Below are 24790 nucleotides of genomic sequence, written 5' to 3'. Positions count from 1 at the left end.
GTGCTCTCTGCAGCCAGTGTTATGTATTGTCCTGGAGAGATGTGTAATCAGACCTCACACTGCTGTGCTCTGTGCTCTCTGCAGCCAGTGTTATGTATTGTCCCTGGAGAGATGTGTAATCAGACCTCACACTGCTGTGCTCTGTACTCTCTGCAGCCAGTGTTATGTATTGTCCCTGGAGAGATGTGTAATCAGACCTCACACTGCTGTGCTCTGTGCTCCCTGCAGCCAGTGTTATGTACTGTCCCTGGAGAGATGTGTAATCAGACCTCACACTGCTGTGCTCTGTGCTCTCTGCAGACAGTGTTATGTACTGTCCCTGGAGAGATGTGTAATCAGACCTCACACTGCTGTGCTCTGTGCTCTCTGCAGACAGTGTTATGTATTGTCCCTAGAGAGATGTGTAATCAGACCTCACACTGCTGTGCTCTGTGCTGTCTGCAGTCAGTGTTATGTATTGTCCCTGGAGAGATGTGTAAACAGACCTCACACTGCTGTGCTCTGTGCTCTCTGCAGCCAGTGTTATGTATTGTCTCTGGAGAGATGTGTAAGCAGACCTCACACTGCTGTGCTCTGTGCTCTCTGCAGCCAGTGTTATGTACTGTCCCTGGAGAGATGTGTAATCAGACCTCACACTGCTGTGCTCTGTGCTCTCTGCAGCCAGTGTTATGTATTGTCCCTGGAGAGATGTGTGATCAGACCTCACACTGCTGTGCTCTGTGCTCTCTGCAGCCAGTGTTATGCATCGTCCCTGGAGAGATGTGTGATCAGACCTCACACTGCTGTGCTCTGTGCTCTCTGCAGCCAGTGTTATGTATTGTCCCTGGAGAGATGTGTAATCAGACCTCACACTGCTGTGCTCTCTGCAGCCAGTGTTATGTATTGTCTCTGGAGAGATGTGTAATCAGACCTCACACTGCTGTGCTCTGTGCTCTCTGCAGCCAGTGTTATGTATTGTCCCTGGAGAGATGTGTAATCAGACCTCACACTGCTGTGCTCTGTGCTCTCTGCAGCCAGTGTTATGTACTGTCCCTGGAGAGATGTGTAATCAGACCTCACACTTCTGCGCTCTGTGCTCTCTGCAGCCAGTGTTATGTATTGTCCCTGGAGAGATGTGTAATCAGACCTCACACTGCTGTGCTCTGTGCTCTCTGCAGCCAGTGTTATGTATTGTCTCTGGAGAGATGTGTAATCAGACCTCACACTGCTGTGCTCTGTGCTCTCTGCAGCCAGTGTTATGTATTGTCTCTGGAGAGATGTGTAATCAGACTTCACACTGCTGTGCTCTGTGCTCTCTGCAGCCAGTGTTATGTATTGTCTCTGGAGAGATGTGTAAGCAGACCTCACACTGCTGTGCTCTGTGCTCTCTGCATCCAGTGTTATGTACTGTCCCTGGAGAGATGTGTGATCGGACCTCACACTGCTGTGCTCTGTGCTCTCTGCAGCCAGTGTTATGTATTGTCTCTGGAGAGATGTGTAATCAGACCTCACACTGCTGTGCTCTGTGCTCTCTGCAGCCAGTGTTATGTATTGTCTCTGGAGAGATGTGTAATCAGACTTCACACTGCTGTGCTCTGTGCTCTCTGCAGCCAGTGTTATGTATTGTCCCTGGAGAGATGTGTAATCAGACCTCACACTGCTGTGCTCTGTGCTCTCTGCAGCCTGTGTTATGTATTGTCCCTGGAGAGATGTGTAATCAGACCTCACACTGCTGTGCTCTGTGCTCTCTGCAGCCAGTGTGAGGACATCTAACACTATATCTGTGCAGTTTGTGGGATCACACCTGATGACAGATCCCTATAACGCAGTGTTGTGGTAGGTACATTTCTGGGTGACACTTACTGGTGGCAGGCCCGGGGACAGTCCCGTGGGGATCGTATGGAGCCGTTGACGCGCCCCCTGCGGCTGCACAGTGAGTCGCCCTTCTTGTTGCTGTGTATCTGCCACTCGCAGTACTGGTCCTGTAGGCACAGAATAGACTATATTACTACCACCTGCAGGGGGCCCCCCTGTACCCAGCTGCCCCAGCACTCACCCCGCTGCAGGCCTCGCAGTCCCGGTACTCCTCGCACAGCTGACAATTGCCCGGGGATAGGATTAAGGGGGTGTCGTGGCAGGACTTGAGCCAGTCGCTCCCCAGTCTCTGGTGGCAGCTGCGGGTCTTGGGGCACCAGCCGCAGCCCTGATCCGCCAGGCAGGCCAGACAGGACGGGTAATGGCACTCGTCCGAGCGATGGGGCTCCAGGAAGAGGAAGGAGATCTCCTGCACACGAGAGGCACAGCTATGTGTAGTATCACACAATCAGACCACAGACTGGGCCAATGATGGGACTTACGCTGCCGCCCTGCACCCCTGTGCGGTCCCAGGTCAGGCTCAGCTCGCTCGTGTGCCCGATGCCCGTATTGTTGAGAAATCCTTCAATCTGCACAGCGTAACGACTCCCCGGACTCAGATCCGGGAACAGACGCTCCCCGCTATTCCGCTGCAGCGCGCGCCGCTCCTTATCCTGGTGCACAAACCAGCGGCCGACCTCCTCCTGCCAGGGACAGAGCACAGCAGGGTGAGGAGCAGGATGGGGACTGGACTACAAAGTATTCTGCATGGGAGCTGTATACACGTAACCCTTCCCGTTATAGGACGGAGATGAAGATGCTGTGGGGGGCATCTTACAGGCAATGACCCCCTGTCCCCCCCCAGCAGCGGTTCTGTTACTTCTTACCATGGGTTCTGTCCTCCCTGCGACCCGACCGAGTCGAGCCACGACGTAGAAGCGCTGGATGCGAGCCCAGATGAGGACGCTCTCCGGAGAGGTGTTCTGCCCCAGCATGGGGTATATGAAGCCTTTGTAGACCAGAGACACGTCCATCTCTGTGCTGGGGCTCAGGGTGATGGTTGTACTGCGCACAATGGACACCTGGGCCAAACATCAAACAGGTAAAGTAAGTGCCTGAAGTGTCCTGAGCCCCTACTAATGACCCCCAAACCCAGAGTTACCCGGTCAGGCTGAGACTCATTGCGCGGCTGCTGATAGGTGATGAGGTGCAGCCCGGGCAGGAAGTTATTAGTCCGGCAGCCGTCCAGAGACGTGATGAACGTGTTCTGACTCCCCCACCAGCCGAAAGTGCCCGAAATCTGCCCGACCCGGCAAGTGGAGCGATCTGAAGGGAGCACAAGATCATCGATCAGAAGGCAAGAGGCGGGAGGGGCGAGCGCAAGGCAAGAGGCGGGAGGGGCGAGCGCACGAGGCAAGAGGCGGGAGGGGCGAGCGCACGAGGCAAGAGGCGGGAGGGGCGAGCGCGCCAGGCAAGGGGAGGGAGGGGCGAGCGCGCGAGGTGCACGAGGCAAGGGGCGGATGGGATAGCGCACAAGGCAAGACGCGGATGGGATAGCGCACAAGGCAAGACGCGGATGGGATAGCGCACAAGGCAAGACGCGGATGGGATAGCGCACAAGGCAAGACGCGGATGGGATAGCGCACAAGGCAAGACGCGGATGGGATAGCGCACAAGGCAAGACGCGGATGGGATAGCGCACAAGGCAAGACGCGGAGGGGCGAGAGCACAAGGCAAGACGCGGATGGGATAGCGCACAAGGCAAGACGCGGATGGGATAGCGCACAAGGCAAGACGTGGAGGGGCAAGAGCACAAGGCAGAAACTTGTGAACAAAGAAGAGCCTGGAGTCGCTCACCTGTCACCGGCATGCAGGACTCGTTCTGAACGCACCAGCCGAAGGTGCGGGGGATGTGAGAGGAGGCGCTCAGGTTACTGCTGAACACCAGGCAGGACTGGCAGTCAGACAGCAGGCGCGCCAGGCCCAGGCAGCTCTTGTCTGGACACTGCAACAAAACACACAAGACATTACACATCACGAGGGCTGCGTACAGGAGACCAGGAGCTGGGGTTACAGGGGGCACATACTATTTTATTAGACTGAGGGGTCTGGCAGCTGCTGTGGCACCACGTGCACTCGGGGTCCTTGGAGCAGAGGCTCTCGTCTGTGTACATGGAGCAGTAGTCCAGGTGATACTGGAGGGAAGCACAAGGGGTTAAGCTGTGTCCTAGAGGACAGCGAGGACCACCCTCCGCCATATACTCACATCCTGTACGGGGGGCTGGTACACGGATACAGGCACCTTATAGGCCAGCAGGTCCCCACGTGGAGTGCCACTGTACCCTCCGGCCACTAATAACACCCCACCATTCATCAGCGCAGCCACGTGGGAGTATCGGCCTCCGCTCAACGTCTGTGGGCCTGCAGGAAGAAACGTTAGCCTGTCATAGCCAGGAACTATATGCACTCAGCTTGTAGAGAAGACCACCAGGGGAGCAGGGGGCACCAGACACTGGTGGCCAGATCATGCCACTAACATCTCTAGTCATAGCAGGACTGGTTTGTTCCCTGGGGATAAGCGGTGCCTGCACTGCCTGGTAGCCGCTTATCTCTCCACGTCTACTGCTGTTATGTGTGATGGGATAGAGGTCGGTCACTCACCGTGATGGGACGGCATGATCTGGCTCAGGGTGTTGCTGGGAACCCACTGGTGGCAGCCGAGGTGGTAGAAGAAGATCTCCTGATCGTAGCACTTCTCCTCCTGGTAGTGGATGTGGAGGTTTCCCCCTGTAAGCACAGATCACACTGGGGATGAATGGGATGTATAGGACTGGGGGTCCCCGCCATAACACAGCACAAGACTGCGCGGTGCATGCCGAGGATCATGGATGTACAGTTACGTGTAGTGCACCCGCAGCCCAGGAGGAAAATAGGAGGTCGACCCTTCCCACTCACAGCTGAGGGTTTGCTACAGTCTCGAGCGTGTGCTGATGATTAGGTTGGGAGGTTTTGTAGCCTCTGGATGTGAGTAATGTCCTAATTCATTGACAGCAGGCAGAGATCTTGAAGAATATATGGCAGTCTATACATAGAGTCCCAGCTCTCACCGTATACCACCATGTAGTTCCCTATGATGGTGGCGCTGTGGAAGGCGCGCTCTCTAGGACCACCGCGGTTCCCCTCCCGGGGCTTCAGAGTGGTCCAATAATTCAAGTCCACATGGAACAGATCTGTGGTGTTCACCCGTATGCTGAACCTATGGAAGAGCAGGACAAACCAGTGTGAACAACGCCCTTAACAATGCCCCAGAGACATGTGGCTGGGAAGAGAGGGGACAAGGGGAGGCTGTAACCACATCAGGATCACTCGCCTCCAGAGCTGAAATCTCTGGCAGTGACCTACCTGCTGCCACCTACTGGTCCGGAGGCTATAGGAAGCCCTGGACATGTGGTTACAGCTGATAATGCAATGGATCACAGCTCTGAAAGGCGATAGATCTATGTGGATACCAGTGGAGGGAATGTAATGCGTCACACTGGCAGAGCCTCCTACCTCGCTGTGGACGGCCGGTGTCCCCCATACACGAGCAGAGACCTGGACGCAGTGTGGAAGACCATGGAGTGTCCAGCAGCTGCGGGGGGCTTCCCTCCGGCCGGCAGAACCTCCTCCCATTCCAGTAAGTGAAGATTAAAGCGGAACATCTTGGAGGAAAACACATCCCGAGCCGTGCGCCCTGAGAGAGAGAACATCATCACGTACAGGGAGGAAGACATAAATCAGGTCTCCATAGAGACAGGAGCACCCTCCAGCGACTTACCTCCGAACACATACAGCCAGTTATCCACGGTGGCGGCGGCATGGTTAGCCAGAGGAGGGGGATGCATGACGCTATGTGAGCTCAGCTCCTCCCAGCGCTCATACTGGGGCAGGAACACCCAGGTATCATTAATCAGACGCCCCCCAGGAAGCTCCCCGCCAAACAAAACCAGCGTCCCGTTCCACTCCACCATGATGTGAGAATGCCGCGCCGCCTGAGGAAGGAGAGGAACACAATACAGCAACAGCAGGCGGTCCCCAGTGTCATCATATACATCATATCATAGCACTGCGCCCCAGCAGAGAGAGAACTGTACAGCCATATTGTTCCAGCTGCAGGGTTCACCCTATCACCTCCCCGCTCCAGATTCTCCTAGCTGCTCCGTGCTATAGTTCTATGGACAGTACCACGCTGCCCTCATGTCACATACCGGGCTCGGAGAATATTTCTTCCTCTCCCACATGTTTGATGTGAAGTTATACACGGCCATATCCTGCAGCGCAGAGTTCAGGTCCAGACCTGGAGGTAGAAAATAATCCATCAGACTCCGCGCCCATCAGGACCCATCACATAGGAGCGTCTCAGGGGCCTCACCTCCAAAAATGTACAGGGAGTTGGTAGAGGGGAGGAAGGCTCCGGCGGCGGCCGTGCGGGGGGTGAAGGACGGGTCCTGGCTGCTCACATTGTACCAGGTCCCAGAACCCTGATTGTCGGTGAGAGAGAGGTCACAGCGCTCCCCGATGTACCCCGGAAAACACACGCAGCGCTGGCTCTCCTGAAAGACAAGGGAAGAACATCTATTACAACCCGCACACAAGGAAGACATTATAATACAGGCTAATTTTTTAGAAATGCATGAAATTTAGCAATGGGGGAGGGGGGGCCTGCAGCCGGACCCCCAAGATAAATAAAAAAGACAGATGAGAATGTATACAAAGGTAATATACAAATGTATTGCAGTGTGTAATGTATGTATCTGTGTGTGACACAAGCTCAGGGCACAGGCCGGACCTGAGGCCGACGCAGGATGGATCGCTCCCCCAGTAAGCTCCCGAGGCTGGGAGGGTCTCTCTGATCCAGGGGGAACCTCCTGCCGCGGAGCTTGGATCATCTGTGATCGGATCTTAGTGCCGGGTCTGGGCACTGGCAGGACACCAAGTCCTGCATGCTTCTTCTAACACGCCAACGTAAAAAGACAGCGCATCCGAAGAAGATCCCATAAAACTGATAGGGAGGAGATCATTAAGGGGTTAATAGTAACCCATGAGCCAATGGAGCGTCTTTATACATAACGGCGGATGATCCGGAGGCCCCAGTGTTATATGGCGGTCCATGATGACAGACTACAATGCCCAGCCGGGTGTCAGGACCTGCTGGGAGGACTGTACCTGGTGACACGTCCCGTGGTGCACGTGGCAGTACGTGTTACAGTCAGGGATGTGACAGCCGTCTCCGCTCCAGCCCGGGTCGCACAGGCACTGCGTGTTTTCTTGACAGGTGCCATGGCCGGAGCAGCCTTGTGGGCACAAGGAGAAGCTGTAGGTGGCATTGAAGCCCAGCAGGTTGTAGTTGGCGTCACTGAAGAGATGGAGGAGCATCTGCAAGGAAGGAGAAAGGGGATCAGGAGGAGGCAGAAGTATGGGGGGTCTCCAGGACCAGCGCTAGACCCCGCTCTGAGACATAACTGCTGGTAATGTCACAGGAGAACCACCACAGTCCTGGAGATGCCCTCAGCCGTGCACCGTACGTGGTACCTTTCCGGACGTGGCCTCCAGGGTGGGGGGCAGGCTGCTCCCGCTCAGGCTGGCCAGCAGGCGGTCGCTGTACGAGTCTCCGTCATATACAAAGAGATAGTCGTAGGTGCACTCCGTGTCCATGAAGAGGAAGCGCAGCAGCACACGGTAATTGCTGTTGGGGGCTGAAAGGAGATGAGAAGTGATGAGCGGAGGCCACAGGCCAAGCACATTATATACTGTACACAGGCAGAGCTCCGCCCACAAGGTCTCCGCCCCCCGGACTTTATATATATCACATATACTGGGTAGTGAGATGTGACCCCCCCTGTAAGCAGATGTCTGATATATATGGAAGGTTTACAGGGTTGTTCCAGTCCTGAGCAGCAGATCCATAGGATAAGTCATCAGCCGGATTCATCCAGGGGCCGGGCTCCACCCCTTATTTATAGGACGTCCCCCAAAATAACCTTTACATGGGTCATTAATAGGTCTGAGCTGCCACTACTGACCGAAGTCTCTGCCACATGTGACTCACCTTCTATCAGCCATTCACAGTTACCATTAACCGAGTAATTTCCCGGCCCATCGCTGACAAATCCGGGGAAAGTGCGGAGTACAGTGCGCTGCCCCTTACAGTCCCCGGAGGCTGCACTGCCCACCCAGGATAAGAGGAGGAGGGAGAGGTGCCAGAGACACACCCAGAGCCCGACAGGAGAGCCCATTACTGCTCCACATTCCTGGGAGAAAACCTGGGGAGACAAGAAGATTACATTATGTATACACAGCAGAATAGTGAGTGCAGCCCTGGGGTATAATACAGGATGTAACTCAGGATCAGTACAGGATAAGTAATGTCATATATGTACACAGGGACTGCACCAGCAGCAGAATAGTGAGTGCAGCTCTGGGGTATAATACAGGATGTAACTCAGGATCAGTACAGGATAAGTAATGTCATGTATGTACACAGTGACTGCACCAGCAGCAGAATAGTGAGTGCAGCTCTGGAGTATAATACAGGATGTAACTCAGGGTCAGTACAGGATAAGTAATGTCATGTATGTACACAGTGACTGCACCAGCAGCAGAATAGTGAGTGCAGCTCTGGGGTATAAAACAGGATGTAACTCAGGATCAGTACAGGATAAGTAATGTCATGTATGTACACAGTGACTGCACCAGCAGCAGAATAGTGAGTGCAGCTCTGGTGTATACTACAGGATGTAACTCAGGATCAGTACAGGATAAGTAATGTCATGTATGTACACAGTGACTGCACCAGCAGCAGAATAGTGAGTGCAGCTCTGGGGTATAATACAGGATGTAACTCAGGATCAGTACAGGATGAGTAATGTCATGTATGTACACAGTGACTGCACCAGCAGCAGAATAGTGAGTGCAGCTCTGGGGTATAATACAGGATGTAACTCAGGATCAGTACAGGATAAGTAATGTCATGTATGTACACAGTGACTGCACCAGCAGCAGAATAGTGAGTGCAGCTCTGGGGTATAATACAGGATGTAACTCAGGATCAGTACAGGATAAGTAATGTCATGTATGTACACAGTGACTGCACCAGCAGCAGAATACTGAGTGCAGCTCTGGAGTATAATACAGGATGTAACTCAGGATCAGTACAGGATAAGTAATGTCATGTATGTACACAGTGACTGCACCAGCAGCAGAATAGTGAGTGCAGCTCTGGGGTATAATACAGGATGTAACTCAGGATCAGTACAGGATAAGTAATGTCATGTATGTACACAGTGACTGCAGCAGCAGCAGAATAGTGAGTGCAGCTCTGGGGTATAATACAGGATGTAACTCAGGATCAGTACAGGATAAGTAATGTCATGTATGTACACAGTGACTGCAGCAGCAGCAGAATAGTGAGTGCAGCTCTGGGGTATAATACAGGATGTAACTCAGGATCAGTACAGGATAAGTAATGTCATGTATGTACACAGTGACTGCAGCAGCAGCAGAATAGTGAGTGCAGCTCTGGGGTATAATACAGGATGTAACTCAGGGTCAGTACAGGATAAGTAATGTCATGTATGTACACAGTGACTGCACCAGCAGCAGAATAGTGAGTGCAGCTCTGGGGTATAATACAGGATGTAACTCAGGATCAGTACAGGATAAGTAATGTCATGTATGTACACAGTGACTGCACCAGCAGCAGAATAGTGAGTGCAGCTCTGGAGTATAATACAGGATGTAACTCAGGATCAGTACAGGATAAGTAATGTCATGTATGTACACAGTGACTGCACCAGCAGCAGAATAGTGAGTGCAGCTCTGGGGTATAATACAGGATGTAACTCAGGATCAGTACAGGATAAGTAATGTCATGTATGTACACAGTGACTGCACCAGCAGCAGAATAGTGAGTGCAGCTCTGGGGTATAATACAGGATGTAACTCAGGATCAGTACAGGATAAGTAATGTCATGTATGTACATAGTGACTGCACCAGCAGCAGAATAGTGAGTGCAGCTCTGGAGTATAATACAGGATGCTCTGGTGACGCTGAGGTAAGTCGGTGTAGGTTGGTGGATCTCATGTATGGGGGGAGGGTTGTGTAATGATCTGTTACTGCGGTCCGGCTGTGCCTGTGCTCGGAAACCAGAACTGAATTCAGCATACGAGTCCGGTTCTGGTTTCTGAGGATCCGTTTTCTCCTCATATATTCCTGCCTGGTGTTACATCTCTGCTTGCTGTCAGTAAATAGGCACCTGTGTACATCCACACCCTGACTGCAGGGCAGTTTGTTACAATGTATCAGCGCAGATAACATGTCTCCATTCAGTGTTATGGGGGGGCGGGGGCGCAAATTAGTGCAAAGAGAAACTGGAAGTGTCACTCATGGCAACCAATTTGGTATCACAGGTTGCCATAGAAACATAAGGCTGCAAATCGTACAAGCCCCAGCATATCCTGACACGGAGGACTACAAGCCCCAGCATATCCTGACACGGAGGACTACAAGCCCCAGCATATCCTGACACGGAGGACTACAAGCCCCAGCATATCCTGACACGGAGGACTACATGTCCCAGCATATCCTGACACGGAGGACTACATGTCCCAGCATATCCTGACACGGAGGACTACATGTCCCAGCATATCCTGACACGGAGGACTACAAGCCCCAGCATATCCTGACACGGAGGACTACAAGCCCCAACATATCCTGACACGGAGGACTACAAGCCCCAGCATATCCTGACACGGAGGACTACAAGCCCCAGCATATCCTGACACAGAGGACTACAAGCCCCAGCATATCCTGACACTGAGGACTACAAGCCCCAGCATATCCTGACACTGAGGACTACAAGCACCAGCATATCATGACAGGGAGGACTACAAGCCCCAGCATATCCTGACACGGAGGACTACAAGCCCCAGCATATCCTGACACGGAGGACTACAAGCCCCAACATATCCTGACACGGAGGACTACAAGCCCCAGCATATCCTGACACGGAGGACTACAAGCCCCAGCATATCCTGACACAGAGGACTACAAGCCCCAGCATATCCTGACACTGAGGACTACAAGCCCCAGCATATCCTGACACTGAGGACTACAAGCACCAGCATATCATGACAGGGAGGACTACAAGCCCCAGCATATCCTGACACAGAGGACTACAAGCCCCAGCATATCCTGACACAGAGGACTACAAGCCCCAGCATATCCTGACACTGAGGACTACAAGCCCCAGCATATCCCGACACGGAGGACTACAAGCCCCAGCATATCCCGACACAGAGGACTACAAGCCCCAGCATATCCTGACACAGAGGACTACAAGCCCCAGCATATCCCGACACAGAGGACTACAAGCCCCAGCATATCCCGACACAGAGGACTACAAGCCCCAGCATATCCCGACACGGAGGACTACAAGTCCCAGCATATCCTGACACTGAGGACTACAAGCCCCAGCATATCCTGACACAGAGGACTACAAGCCCCAGCATATCCCGACACGGAGGACTACAAGTCCCAGCATATCCTGACACTGAGGACTACAAGCCCCAGCATATCCTGACACAGAGGACTACAAGCCCCAGCATATCCTGACACGGAGGACTACATGTCCCAGCATATCCTGACACGGAGGACTACATGTCCCAGCATATCCTGACACGGAGGACTACATGTCCCAGCATATCCTGACACGGAGGACTACAAGCCCCAGCATATCCTGACACGGAGGACTACAAGCCCCAACATATCCTGACACGGAGGACTACAAGCCCCAGCATATCCTGACACGGAGGACTACAAGCCCCAGCATATCCTGACACGGAGGACTACAAGTCCCAGCATATCCTGACATAGAGGACTACAAGCTCGGGGTTGCTGGGACTTGTAGTTCTCCAGTTTGCAGAACAATTACCGCAGCGGATCGCACGATTGTCAGTGCACTGCTGCACTACACCCGGCAGAACCGCAGAGAAACCGCATCGGGCCGCACCGTGTACTCACCTCCCTGCGGCGCGATCCGCTATCTGCAGCTGGAGTCACCTGTGAACCGGAAACAAAATTCGCTGGAGAGAGGAGGAGGTCATTGAAACCGGAAGTCGCCTGTCTGACCGCCCACTCCATGGGAGCCGTGACGTCACTGTATCTGGGGAACGGGGGGCGGGGTCTGTGTGCAAACGCGGAGGGCGGGAAAATCCTGACAGAGGAGACGAGAGAGGGACTGAGGAGAGGATGGAGAGACTGAGGAGATGAGAGAGGGACTGAGGAGATGACAGAGGGACTGAGGAGAGGATGGAGAGACTGAGGAGATGACAGAGGGACTGAGGAGAGGATGGAGAGACTGAGGAGAGGATGGAGGGACTGAGGAGAGGATGGAGAGACTGGGGAGAGGATGGAGAGACTGAGGAGAGGATGGAGGGACTGAGGAGATGACAGAGGGGCTGAGGAGAGGATGGAGAGACTGAGGAGATGAGAGAGGGACTGAGGAGATGACAGAGGGACTGAGGAGAGGATGGAGGGACTGAGGAGAGGATGGAGAGACTGGGGAGAGGATGGAGAGACTGAGGAGAGGATGGAGGGGCTGAGGAGAGGATGGAGAGACTGAGGAGAGGATGGAGAGACTGAGGAGAGGATGGAGAGACTGAGGGGAGGATGGAGAGGCTGAGGAGAGGATGGAGAGACTGAGGGGAGGATGGATAGACTGAGGAGACGAGAGAGGGACTGAGGAGAGGATGGAGAGACTGAGGAGATGAGAGAGGGACTGAGGAGATGACAGAGGGACTGAGGAGAGGATGGAGAGACTGAGGAGATGACAGAGGGACTGAGGAGAGGATGGAGAGACTGAGGAGAGGATGGAGGGACTGAGGAGAGGATGGAGAGACTGGGGAGAGGATGGAGAGACTGGGGAGAGGATGGAGAGACTGAGGAGATGAGAGAGGGACTGAGGAGATGACAGAGGGACTGAGGAGAGGATGGAGGCACTGAGGAGAGGATGGAGAGACTGAGGAGATGAGAGAGGGACTGAGGAGATGACAGAGGGACTGAGGAGAGGATGGAGGGACTGAGGAGAGGATGGAGAGACTGAGGAGAGGATGGAGAGACTGGGGAGAGGATGGAGAGACTGAGGAGAGGATGGAGGGGCTGAGGAGAGGATGGAGAGACTGAGGAGAGGATGGAGAGACTGAGGAGAGGATGGAGAGACTGAGGGGAGGATGGAGAGACTGAGGAGAGGATGGAGAGACTGAGGGGAGGATGGAGAGACTGAGGAGAGGATGGAGAGACTGAGGAGAGGAGAGAGGGACTGAGGAGAGGATAAAGTAACTGAGGGGAGGATGGAGGGACTGAGGAGAGGATGGAGGGGCCGAGGAGAGGATGGAGAGACTGAGGAGAGGATGGAGAGGCTGAGGAGAGGATGGAGAGGCTGAGGAGAGGATGGAGAGGCTGAGGAGACAAGAGAGGGACTGAGGAGATGAGAGAGAGACTGAGGAGATGAGAGAGAGACTGAGGAGAGGATGGAGAGACTGAGGAGAGGAGAGAGGGACTGAGGAGAGGATGGAGAGGCTGATGAGACAAGAGAGGGACTGAGGAGATGAGAGAGAGACTGAGGAGAGGATGGATAGACTGAGGAGATGCGAGAGGGACTGAGGAGAGGATGGAGAGGCTGAGGAGACAAGAGAGGGACTGAGGAGAGGATGGAGGGGCCGAGGAGATGAGAGAGGGACTGAGGAGAGGATGGAGAGACTGAGGGGAGGATGGAGAGGCTGAGGAGACAAGAGAGGGACTGAGGAGAGTGGGACTGAGGAGAGGATGGAGAGACTGAGGAGAGGATGGAGAGGCTGAGGAGACAAGAGAGGGACTGAGGAGAGGATGGAGAGACTGAGGAGAGGATGGAGAGGCTGAGGAGACAAGAGAGGGACTGAGGAGATGAGAGAGAGACTGAGGAGAGGATGGAGGGACTGAGGAGAGGATGGATAGACTGAGGAGATGTGAGAGGGACTGAGGAGATGAGAGAGGGACTGAGGAGAGGATGGAGAGACTGAGGAGAGGATGGAGGGACTGAGGAGAGGATGGATAGACTGAGGAGATGTGAGAGGGACTGAGGAGAGGATGGAGAGACTGAGGGGGGGATGGAGAGGCTGAGGAGATAAGAGAGGGACTGAGGAGAGGATGGAGAGGCTGAGGAGACAAGAGAGGGACTGAAGAGAGGAGAGAGGGACTGAGGAGATGAGAGAGGGACTGAGGGGAGGATGGAGAGGCTGAGGGGAGGATGGAGGGACTGAGGAGAGGATGGAGGGACTGAGGAGAGGATGGAGAGACTGAGGGGAGGATGGAGAGGCTGAGGGGAGGATGGAGGGACTGAGGAGAGGATGGAGGGACTGAGGAGAGGATGGAGAGGCTGAGGGGAGGATGGAGAGACTGAGGGGAGGATGGAGGGACTGAGGAGAGGATGGAGAGGCTGAGGGGAGGATGGAGGGACTGAGGAGAGGATGGATAGACTGAGGAGATGTGAGAGGGACTGAGGAGATGAGAGAGGGACTGAGGAGAGGATGGAGAGACTGAGGAGAGGATGGAGGGACTGAGGAGAGGATGGATAGACTGAGGAGATGTGAGAGGGACTGAGGAGAGGATGGAGAGACTGAGGGGGGGATGGAGAGGCTGAGGAGATAAGAGAGGGACTGAGGAGAGGATGGAGAGGCTGAGGAGACAAGAGAGGGACTGAAGAGAGGAGAGAGGGACTGAGGAGATGAGAGAGGGACTGAGGAGAGGATGGAGAGACTGGGGAGGATGGAGAGGCTGAGGGGAGGATGGAGGGACTGAGGAGAGGATGGAGGGACTGAGGAGAGGATGGAGAGACTGAGGGGAGGATGGAGAGGCTGAGGGGAGGATGGAGGGACTGAGGAGAGGATGGAGGGACTGAGGAGAGGCTGAGGGGAGGATGGAGAGACTGAGGGGAGGATGGAGGGACTGAGGAGAGGATGGAGAGGCTGAGGGGAGGATGGAGGGACTGAGGAGAGGATGGAGAGACTGAGGAGAGGATGGAGAGACTGAGGAGAGGATGGAGGGACTGAGGAGAGGATGGAGGGACTGAGGAGAGGATGGAGGGACTGAGGAGAGGATGGAGGGACTGAGGAGAGGATGGAGGGACTGAGGAGAGGATGGAGGGACTGAGGAGAGGATGGAGGGACTGAGGAGAGGATGGAGGGACTGAGGAGAGGATGGAGAGGCTGAGGAGATGCGAGAGGGACTGAGGAGAGGATAGAGAGGCTGAGGAGATGAGAGAGGAGGGACTGAGGGGAGGATGGAGAGACTGAGGAGAGGATGGAGGGACTGAGGAGAGGATAAAGTAACTGAGGAGAGGATGGAGAGACTGAGGGGAGGATGGAGAGGCTGAGGAGATGAGAGAGGAGGGACTGAGGGGAGGATGGAGAGACTGAGGAGAGGATGGAGGGACTGAGGAGAGGATAAAGTAACTGAGGAGAGGATGGAGAGACTGAGGAGATGAGAGAGGGACTGAGGAGAGGATGGAGAGACTGAGGGGAGGATGGAGGGACTGAGGGGAGGATGGAGGGGTTGAGGGGAGGATGGAGGGGCTGAGGGGAGGATGGAGGGGCTGAGGAGAGGATGGAGGGGCTGAGGGGAGGATGGAGAGACAGGAGAAGATGGAGGGGCTGAAGAGATGAGAGAGGGACTGAGGAGAGGATGGAGGGAACTGAGGAGATGAGAGAGGGACTGAGGAGAGGATGGAGAGGCTGAGGGGAGGATGGAGGGACTGAGGAGAGGATGGAGGGACTGAGGAGAGGATGGAGGGACTGAAGAGATGAGAGAGGGACTGAGGAGAGGATGGAGGGAACTGAGGAGATGAGAGAGGGACTGAGGAGAGGATGGAGAGGCTGAGGGGAGGATGGAGGGACTGAGGAGAGGATGGAGGGGCCGAGGAGACGATGGAGGGACTGAGGAGAGGATGGAGAGACTGAGGAGAGGATGGAGAGACTGAGGAGATGAGAGAGGGACTGAGGAGAGGATGGAGGGGCCGAGGAGATGAGAGAGGGACTGAGGAGAGGATGGAGAGACTGAGGAGATGAGAGAGGGACTGAGGAGATGAGAGAGGGACTGAGGAGATGAGAGAGGGACTGAGGAGATGAGAGAGGGACTGAGGAGATGAGAGAGGGACTGAGGAGAGGATGGAGGGGCCGAGGAGATGAGAGAGGGACTGAGGAGAGGATGGAGAGACTGAGGAGATGAGAGAGGGACTGAGGAGAGGATGGAGGGGCCGAGGAGATGAGAGAGGGACTGAGGAGAGGATGGAGGGGCCGAGGAGATGAGAGAGGGACTGAGGAGAGGATGGAGAGACTGAGGAGATGAGAGAGGGACTGAGGAGAGGATGGAGAGACTGAGGAGATGAGAGAGGGACTGAGGAGAGGATGGAGGGGCCGAGGAGATGAGAGAGGGACTGAGGAGAGGATGGAGGGGCCGAGGAGATGAGAGAGGGACTGAGGAGAGGATGGAGAGACTGAGGAGATGAGAGAGGGACTGAGGAGAGGATGGAGAGACTGAGGAGATGAGAGAGGGACTGAGGAGATGAGAGAGGGACTGAGGAGATGAGAGAGGGACTGAGGAGAGGATGGAGGGGCCGAGGAGATGAGAGAGGGACTGAGGAGAGGATGGAGGGGCCGAGGAGATGAGAGAGGGACTGAGGAGAGGATGGAGGGGCCGAGGAGATGAGAGAGGGACTGAGGAGAGGATGGAGGGGCCGAGGAGATGAGAGAGGGACTGAGGAGAGGATGGAGAGACTGAGGAGATGAGAGAGGGACTGAGGAGAGGATGGAGAGACTGAGGAGATGAGAGAGGGACTGAGGAGAGGATGGAGGGGCCGAGGAGATGAGAGAGGGACTGAGGAGAGGATGGAGGGGCCGAGGAGATGAGAGAGGGACTGAGGAGAGGATGGAGAGACTGAGGAGATGAGAGAGGGACTGAGGAGAGGATGGAGGGGCCGAGGAGATGAGAGAGGGACTGAGGAGAGGATGGAGGGGCCGAGGAGATGAGAGAGGGACTGAGGAGAGGATGGAGAGACTGAGGAGATGAGAGAGGGACTGAGGAGAGGATGGAGAGACTGAGGAGATGAGAGAGGGACTGAGGAGAGGATGGAGGGGCCGAGGAGATGAGAGAGGGACTGAGGAGAGGATGGAGGGGCCGAGGAGATGAGAGAGGGACTGAGGAGAGGATGGAGAGACTGGGGAGATGAGAGAGGGATTGGGGAGATGAGAGAGGGACTGAGGAGAGGATGGAGGGGCAGAGGAGATGACAGAGGGACTGAGGAGAGGATGGAGGGGCCGAGGAGATGAGAGAGGGACTGAGGAGATGCGAGAGGGACTGAGGAGATGCGAGAGGGACTGAGGAGAGGATGGAGGGACTGAGGAGATGACAGAGGGACTGAGGAGATGACAGAGGGACTGAGGAGATGACAGAGGGACTGAGGAGAGGATGGAAAGACTGAGGAGACAAGAGAGGGACTGAGGAGAGAGGGACTGAGGAGAGGAGAGAGGGACTGAGGAGAGGATGGAGGGACTGAGGAGATGCGAGAGGGACTGAGGAGATGCGAGAGGGACTGAGGAGATGCGAGAGGGACTGAGGAGATGAGAGAGGGACTGAGGAGAGGATGGAGAGACTGAGGAGAGGATGGAGAGACTGAGGAGAGGATGGAGAGACTGAGGAGATGAGAGAGGGACTGGGGAGATGAGAGAGGGACTGAGGAGAGGATGGAGGGGCCGAGGAGATGACAGAGGGACTGAGGAGAGGATGGAGAGACTGAGGAGATGAGAGAGGGACTGAGGAGATGCGAGAGGGACTGAGGAGAGGATGGAGAGACTGAGGAGATGCAAGAGGGACTGAGGAGAGGAGAGGATGGAGAGACTGAGGAGATGAGAGAGGGACTGAGGAGAGGATGGAGGGACTGAGGAGAGGATGGAGGGACTGAGGAGAGGATGGAGGGACTGAGGAGAGGATGGAGAGACTGAGGAGAGGATGGAGAGACTGAGGAGAGGATGGAGAGACTGAGGAGATGAGAGAGGGACTGAGGAGAGGATGGAGAGACTGAGGAGAGGATGGAGAGACTGAGGAGAGGATGGAGAGACTGAGGAGAGGATGGAGAGACTGAGGAGAGGATGGAGAGACTGAGGAGAGGATGGAGAGACTGAGGAGATGAGAGAGGGACTGAGGAGATGACAGAGAGACTGAGGAGAGGATGGAGAGACTGAGGAGACAAGAGAGGGACTGAGGAGAGGATGGAGAGACTGAGGAGAGGAGAGAGGGACTGAGGAGAGGAGAGAGGGACTGAGGAGAGGATGGAGGCACTGAGGAGATGCGAGAGGGACTGAGGAGATGACAGAGGGACTGATTAGTGGATGGAGAGACTGAGGAGACAAGAGAGGGACTGAGGAGAGGATGGAGAGACTGAGGAGAGGATGGAGAGACTGAGGAGAGGAGAGAGGGACTGAGGAGAGAGGGACTGAGGAGAGGAGAGAGGGACTGAGGAGAGGATGCAGGGACTGAGGAGATGTGAGAGGGACTGAGGAGATGCGAGAGGGACTGAGGAGATGAGAGAGGGACTGAGGAGATGCGAGAGGGACTGAGGAGATGCGAGAGGGACTGAGGAGATGAGAGAGGGACTGAGGAGAGGATAGAGAGACTGAGGAGAGGATGGAGAGACTGAGGAGATGAGAGAGGGACTGGGGAGATGAGAGAGGGACTGAGGAGAGGATGGAGGGGCCGAGGAGATGACAGAGGGACTGAGGAGAGGATGGAGGGGCCGAGGAGATGACAGAGGGACTGAGGAGAGGATGGAGAGACTATGGAGAGACTGGGGAGAGGCTGAGGAGATGCGAGAGGGACTGAGTAGATGAGAGAGGGACTGAGGAGATGAGAGAGGGACTGAGGAGAGGATGGAGGGGCTGAGGAGAGGATGGAGAGACTGAGGAGAGGATGGAGAGACTGAGGAGATGAGAGAGGGACTGAGGAGAGGATGGAGAGGCTGAGGAGAGGATGGAGAGACTGAGGAGATGAGAGAGGGACTGAGGAGAGGATGGAGAGACTGAGGAGATGAGAGAGGGACTGAGGAGAGGCTGAGGAGATGAGAGAGGATGGAGAGACTGAGGAGATGAGAGAGGGACTGAGGGGAGGATGGAGAGACTGAGGAGAGGCCGATGTGAGGATGGAGAGACTGAGGAGATGAGAGAGGGACTGAGGAGATGAGAGAGAGACTGAGGAGAGGATGGAGGGACTGAGGAGATGGGAGAGGCTGAGGAGATGAGAGAGGGACTGAGGGGAGGATGGAGAGACTGAGGAGATGAGAGAGGGACTGAGGAGATGAGAGAGAGACTGAGGAGAGGATGGAGGGACTGAGGAGAGAGGGACTGAGGAGATGCGAGAGGGACTGAGGAGATGCGAGAGGGACTGAGGAGATGCGAGAGGGACTGAGGAGATGCAGATGCGAGAGGGACTGAGGAGAGGATGGAGGGGCCGAGGAGATGAGAGAGGGACTGAGGAGAGGATGGAGAGACTGAGGAGAGGATGGAGAGACTGAGGAGATGAGAGAGGGACTGAGGAGAGGATGGAGAGACTGGGGAGATGAGAGAGGGACTGAGGAGATGAGAGAGGGACTGAGGAGAGGATGGAGAGGCCGAGGAGATGAGAGAGGGACTGAGGAGATGAGAGAGGGACTGAGGAGATGAGAGAGGGACTGAGGAGATGAGAGAGGGACTGAGGAGAGGATGGAGAGACTGAGGAGATGAGAGAGGGACTGAGGAGAGGATGGAGAGACTGGGGAGATGAGAGAGGGACTGAGGAGATGAGAGAGGGACTGAGGAGAGGATGGAGAGGCCGAGGAGATGAGAGAGGGACTGAGGAGATGAGAGAGGGACTGAGGAGATGAGAGAGGGACTGAGGAGATGAGAGAGGGACTGAGGAGATGAGAGAGGGACTGAGGAGAGGATGGGGAGACTGAGGAGATGACAGAGGGACTGAGGAGATGAGAGAGGGACTGAGGAGACGATGGAGAGACTGAGGAGATGCGATAGGGACTGAGGAGATGCGAGAGGGACTGAGGAGAGGATGGAGAGACTGAGGAGATGCGAGAGGGACTGAGGAGAGGATGGAGAGACTGAGGAGATGCGAGAGGGACTGAGGAGAGGATGGAGAGACTGAGGAGAGGAGAGAGGGACTGAGGAGAGGATGGAGAGACTGAGGAGATGAGAGAGGGACTGGGGAGAGGATGGAGAGACTGAGGAGAGGCCGATGTGAGGATGGAGAGACTGAGGAGATGAGAGAGGGACTGAGGAGATGAGAGAGAGACTGAGGAGAGGATGGAGGGACTGAGGAGATGGGAGAGGCTGAGGAGATGAGAGAGGGACTGAGGGGAGGATGGAGAGACTGAGGAGAGGCCGATGTGAGGATGGAGAGACTGAGGAGATGAGAGAGGGACTGAGGAGATGAGAGAGAGACTGAGGAGAGGATGGAGGGACTGAGGAGAGAGGGACTGAGGAGATGCGAGAGGGACTGAGGAGATGCGAGAGGGACTGAGGAGATGCGAGAGGGACTGAGGAGATGCAGATGCGAGAGGGACTGAGGAGAGGATGGAGGGGCCGAGGAGATGAGAGAGGGACTGAGGAGAGGATGGAGAGACTGAGGAGAGGATGGAGAGACTGAGGAGATGAGAGAGGGACTGAGGAGAGGATGGAGAGACTGGGGAGATGAGAGAGGGACTGAGGAGATGAGAGAGGGACTGAGGAGAGGATGGAGAGGCCGAGGAGATGAGAGAGGGACTGAGGAGATGAGAGAGGGACTGAGGAGATGAGAGAGGGACTGAGGAGATGAGAGAGGGACTGAGGAGAGGATGGAGAGACTGAGGAGATGAGAGAGGGACTGAGGAGAGGATGGAGAGACTGGGGAGATGAGAGAGGGACTGAGGAGATGAGAGAGGGACTGAGGAGAGGATGGAGAGGCCGAGGAGATGAGAGAGGGACTGAGGAGATGAGAGAGGGACTGAGGAGATGAGAGAGGGACTGAGGAGATGAGAGAGGGACTGAGGAGATGAGAGAGGGACTGAGGAGATGAGAGAGGGACTGAGGAGAGGATGGGGAGACTGAGGAGATGACAGAGGGACTGAGGAGATGAGAGAGGGACTGAGGAGACGATGGAGAGACTGAGGAGATGCGATAGGGACTGAGGAGATGCGAGAGGGACTGAGGAGAGGATGGAGAGACTGAGGAGATGCGAGAGGGACTGAGGAGAGGATGGAGAGACTGAGGAGATGCGAGAGGGACTGAGGAGAGGATGGAGAGACTGAGGAGATGAGAGAGGGACTGGGGAGAGGATGGAGGGGCCGAGGAGATGACAGAGGGACTGAGGAGAGGAGTGAGGGGCTGAGGGGATACACCAGAGGCCTAGCACCAGGGGGCTGTCGGCAGAGGTGCAGGAGGAAGAGTTGGGACATGAACCTTATGGCAGAGCTGTTCACAGCCCTCAGTCCTACCTAAATCCTCAGCAGGTAGGGCCGTGGCTCGGGGCTGGGCCTTGGCTTCATGCTGGCCATGTGTTCTTGCCAGGATTTTAGTGTTGCTCTTTCCTTAACAACAGGCACAGAAGCAAGTGGCTAAAGATTAAGGCCTCGGACTCTCTGCAGTTGACCATAACCCCAGAAACCTGTCTGACCTCAAGTATGTAAACACTTTGAGAAGATTGTTTCTGTTTCTTAGACCATGTAATGGTAGTGCCTAAGAGAGGTAGTGAGTGATAGAAGATGAGAGGAAGATAAGGAAATAGGACTGTTAATTGTGATGTGAAATAAGAAAATCTAGTGTCTGCGAGGGGATGACCCCGTCCGGCGGCTGTCTGCGAGGAGATGATGGGGACAGGATGCCCCTCTGAGGCCTACTTAGGAAGATTTTCAAAAACTCTTTCTACCAACCCAGGCATTGGGGAGCAGACGTGAAAACAGCCGGGGTGAAGGTGTAGGCCTTCTTGTAAAGTCTGCGCACGGCCTCACAACAGACGACTCCATGAGGGTTTATGCAGTTTGTGGCCGCACATTGATACCAGTCTCCAAACTACGTATCCAGATTTATTATAGACAGTAGAACCAATCCTTATATATTCAATGACTTTTATTATGTGAAATCACAGCAAACAAATTCTAAATCCTGACATACGTTAAAAATTCCTGTTGCCTGTATGATCATTGCTGTACCACCAACACTCTCCTTAGGGACCTTGTAGTTTAGGCGCTCCCTGTCCACCATGGCAGATGACGATGAGATTTCACACCTCGTGCTGGTAGCAGTAAGTAGTTGCCTCCTTCCTTGGTATGTAGGTATGGCTTCCCTTACTAGTTCTTCACTTTCCTGTACAAGGAGGATATTCCTAAACCAAAGGGGGAAGGAATAAGGGAAGATGTGGCATTTGCAAAGCGAAATGTCCTGAATCGTATACTTAAGCATTATGTACAGATTGCCTTACTAAAGTATTGCATGAGGAAAAGTCGTCTATTTTTGAAGAGTTAAAGTCAACTATTAAAAGAGGTTTTCCGATTCATTTACTCCAGCCAGACTGTGTCTGAACCTCCTCCCAAAAGATTCAGACCTAAAAACCCAAACGATTTAGAGGATTTAATAATAATAATAGCCAACTCAGAAATTAGCTCAATTTCCCATTGAGACAGGACTATCCAGACAGTTGAACAGTTAGGGTAAATGAAAGGCCATAAATATATTAGGTCACCTGACATCTTGTATCCCATACACGGCATGGGGTCAGAACCACACAAGAGTATTTCAGAAATGGGTCCTAGACTCCTGGGACAGATGTACAGATCACCTTCAGGATAGGGATTCCTCCCAAAGTAAAAATATCCCAAGGCTGCTGGACCCGGAGTCTCAATCTGTGCATATCTTAGGATTCAACTTCTGTATTATCAATTCAGACAGGTGCAAGCCCGGTTGGTTGGGAAGCAGTCCTTCTGGGTAATTTTCTTCAGGGCTCTTGGCCTCTGCGTATGAGCACACAATCCTCAAATCTATGGAAATTGACTGCGATCTGGGAAATGCTAAAAGGCTCCGCTCGCTATCTTCTGCAAGGAAAATTGGAATCCTCTCAGACAACAGAACCACTCAGCCTTATCTGCGTCCACAAGGAGGTACTCGAACCTCAGATCTTCTTCCGTTATCTCTAAAAATATACTGGCGCAGAAGAACCTCGAGTCTTTATCGTGAGTCTTCCTGAAAGGTTGAGACTGAGCAGGAAGAAGTTAGATCCCTGCGAGTGGTCCAAGAGGTTTTTCTATCCCTAACCAAACTCTGGGGTGAAGTTGATAGACTTATTTGCTACCAGGAAGAATGCCCAAACAGAAGACTACTTCTCCCTCTTTCGTGAGGACCATCCAAAAGATCCAGATGCTTTCAGCCGGCCCTGGAATATGCCTTCCCGCCCTTTCTTCTCATACCAAAAGTTATACAGAAAGTTCAGTCAATCAATTCCACCATGATCTTGATTGTCCCATGGTTGCCCAAAAGATGTTGGTTTCCGCTGCTCAGAAACCTATCCGAACCCATTCATCTTTCCCCGAGGAAGGAGCATCTGATACAAGGACCTTTGTTTCATCAGGACATCAGTCACCTAAGTCTGTGGGCCTGGCTCCTGAAGAAAACCTCCTAACTAAAGGCCCGTTTTAGTCACAACTTCCTCGATTTCCTACAGGACGGCTTCACTAAATGATTAACGACAAGTACATTCAAGGTCCAACATTAAAGAGCTGACTCTAAAGACGGCCTTCCTGGTGGCGATAACATCGGCCCGCAGATTTGGAGAGCTCCAGGCCCTATCCTGCAGGGAAGCATTTCCATCTCTACAGATAGAGTAATTCTGAAATTAGATATTGTTTCTGATTTTCACCGTAATTCGGAGATAATACTATCCTCCTTTTGCGACCAAATCCTAAAGAAAGATCCTGGTGTTCTCTAGATGTGCGCAGAACAGTTATTCAATATCTCAGAGCCACCAAAACCTTCAAAAGTGTTGTGAGATACAAAAATACAATATCCTTGTTGACATTAGAGCCGACTCCACCATTACCGTCTAGATGTGACCTCCTCTCTCGGAAGAATAGTCTTCTCGTCTCCTGAATGTGTTTATCTGGTAAGTCTCAAAGTGGGCGGTCATGGGGGATGTGCTGGAAAAATTCTAATTAGTCTCACTGATAATTCTGTTTCCATAAGTCCACCATGACGCCATATATTCCCTCCCTATAACCTATTCTGCTAATTTGTATTTTTCAGTGTTTTCTATGGCAGTCCCTCAGAAGATTTCTCTGGAAGATACGGGGGCGAGAGGGAAGGTGGATTGGTTTTTTTTATGGTTTCCTGTCCAAGGTTAAGGCGCGTCCTCCAAGTAGTCCGTCATGGTGGAATAATGGAAAGAGAGTTACCGGTGAGACGAATTTGAGGACCTCAGCTTGATCTGGTTCTTTTGTGACCTGTGGTACTCCAGCGCTGAAACAGTGTATCTTGCCAGCAGCTTCGGCTCTTGTCCTGATCCAGAATCCTGACCAGAACTAGAATCCAGTGTATCCCTTGCAGAACCCTGTGTACACCAGCCTGAGCCGGTACACTGAATCTTAGTCTGAACTGGAACTTGTATGGAAGCTGCTAACCTGCCTGAACCAGTACCATGAACAACAACGTGGGATGTAATCTGTGTGTCTGGAACCCCGTATCCTGGCCTCTAACCGGAACTCTGAACCCTATTTCAGAGACTTCAACCTGTTCCCCAGTTTGTCCCAGTTCTGTGCCAGAACAGAACAATAAATAATTCAGCTACTGAGTCAGAATGAAGGAGTCTACAAAGAATATGTTG

General features: G+C 53.9%; 1 protein-coding gene across 1 annotated transcript in view; it reads right to left on the bottom strand.

Moving 5' to 3' along the window:
* The window catches only part of MEGF8 (multiple EGF like domains 8), a 57246-nt gene extending 45275 nt beyond the window's left edge, over window positions 1-11971 (bottom strand). The window contains exons 1-18 of the mRNA XM_072113773.1: window positions 11894-11971; window positions 7922-8135; window positions 7405-7568; window positions 7039-7248; window positions 6245-6425; window positions 6081-6169; window positions 5651-5864; window positions 5386-5566; window positions 4941-5089; window positions 4495-4620; window positions 4100-4254; window positions 3921-4028; window positions 3691-3838; window positions 2996-3159; window positions 2721-2915; window positions 2337-2537; window positions 2036-2263; window positions 1843-1961 (exon numbers count right to left, since the gene is read on the bottom strand). Coding sequence (XP_071969874.1) covers window positions 1843-1961; window positions 2036-2263; window positions 2337-2537; window positions 2721-2915; window positions 2996-3159; window positions 3691-3838; window positions 3921-4028; window positions 4100-4254; window positions 4495-4620; window positions 4941-5089; window positions 5386-5566; window positions 5651-5864; window positions 6081-6169; window positions 6245-6425; window positions 7039-7248; window positions 7405-7568; window positions 7922-8108 — 2819 coding nt within the window. The 5' untranslated portion in view covers window positions 8109-8135; window positions 11894-11971. The remainder of the gene's footprint in view (window positions 1-1842; window positions 1962-2035; window positions 2264-2336; window positions 2538-2720; window positions 2916-2995; window positions 3160-3690; window positions 3839-3920; window positions 4029-4099; window positions 4255-4494; window positions 4621-4940; window positions 5090-5385; window positions 5567-5650; window positions 5865-6080; window positions 6170-6244; window positions 6426-7038; window positions 7249-7404; window positions 7569-7921; window positions 8136-11893) is intronic.
* Window positions 11972-24790: the final 12819 nt, after the last annotated feature.

The sequence above is a fragment of the Engystomops pustulosus genome, chromosome 6, assembly GCF_040894005.1.
Source record: "Engystomops pustulosus chromosome 6, aEngPut4.maternal, whole genome shotgun sequence".
NCBI lineage: Eukaryota > Metazoa > Chordata > Amphibia > Anura > Leptodactylidae > Engystomops > Engystomops pustulosus.
Note: the sequence above shows the minus strand (reverse complement) of the source record. Positions and strands in the feature narration are given on the sequence as shown.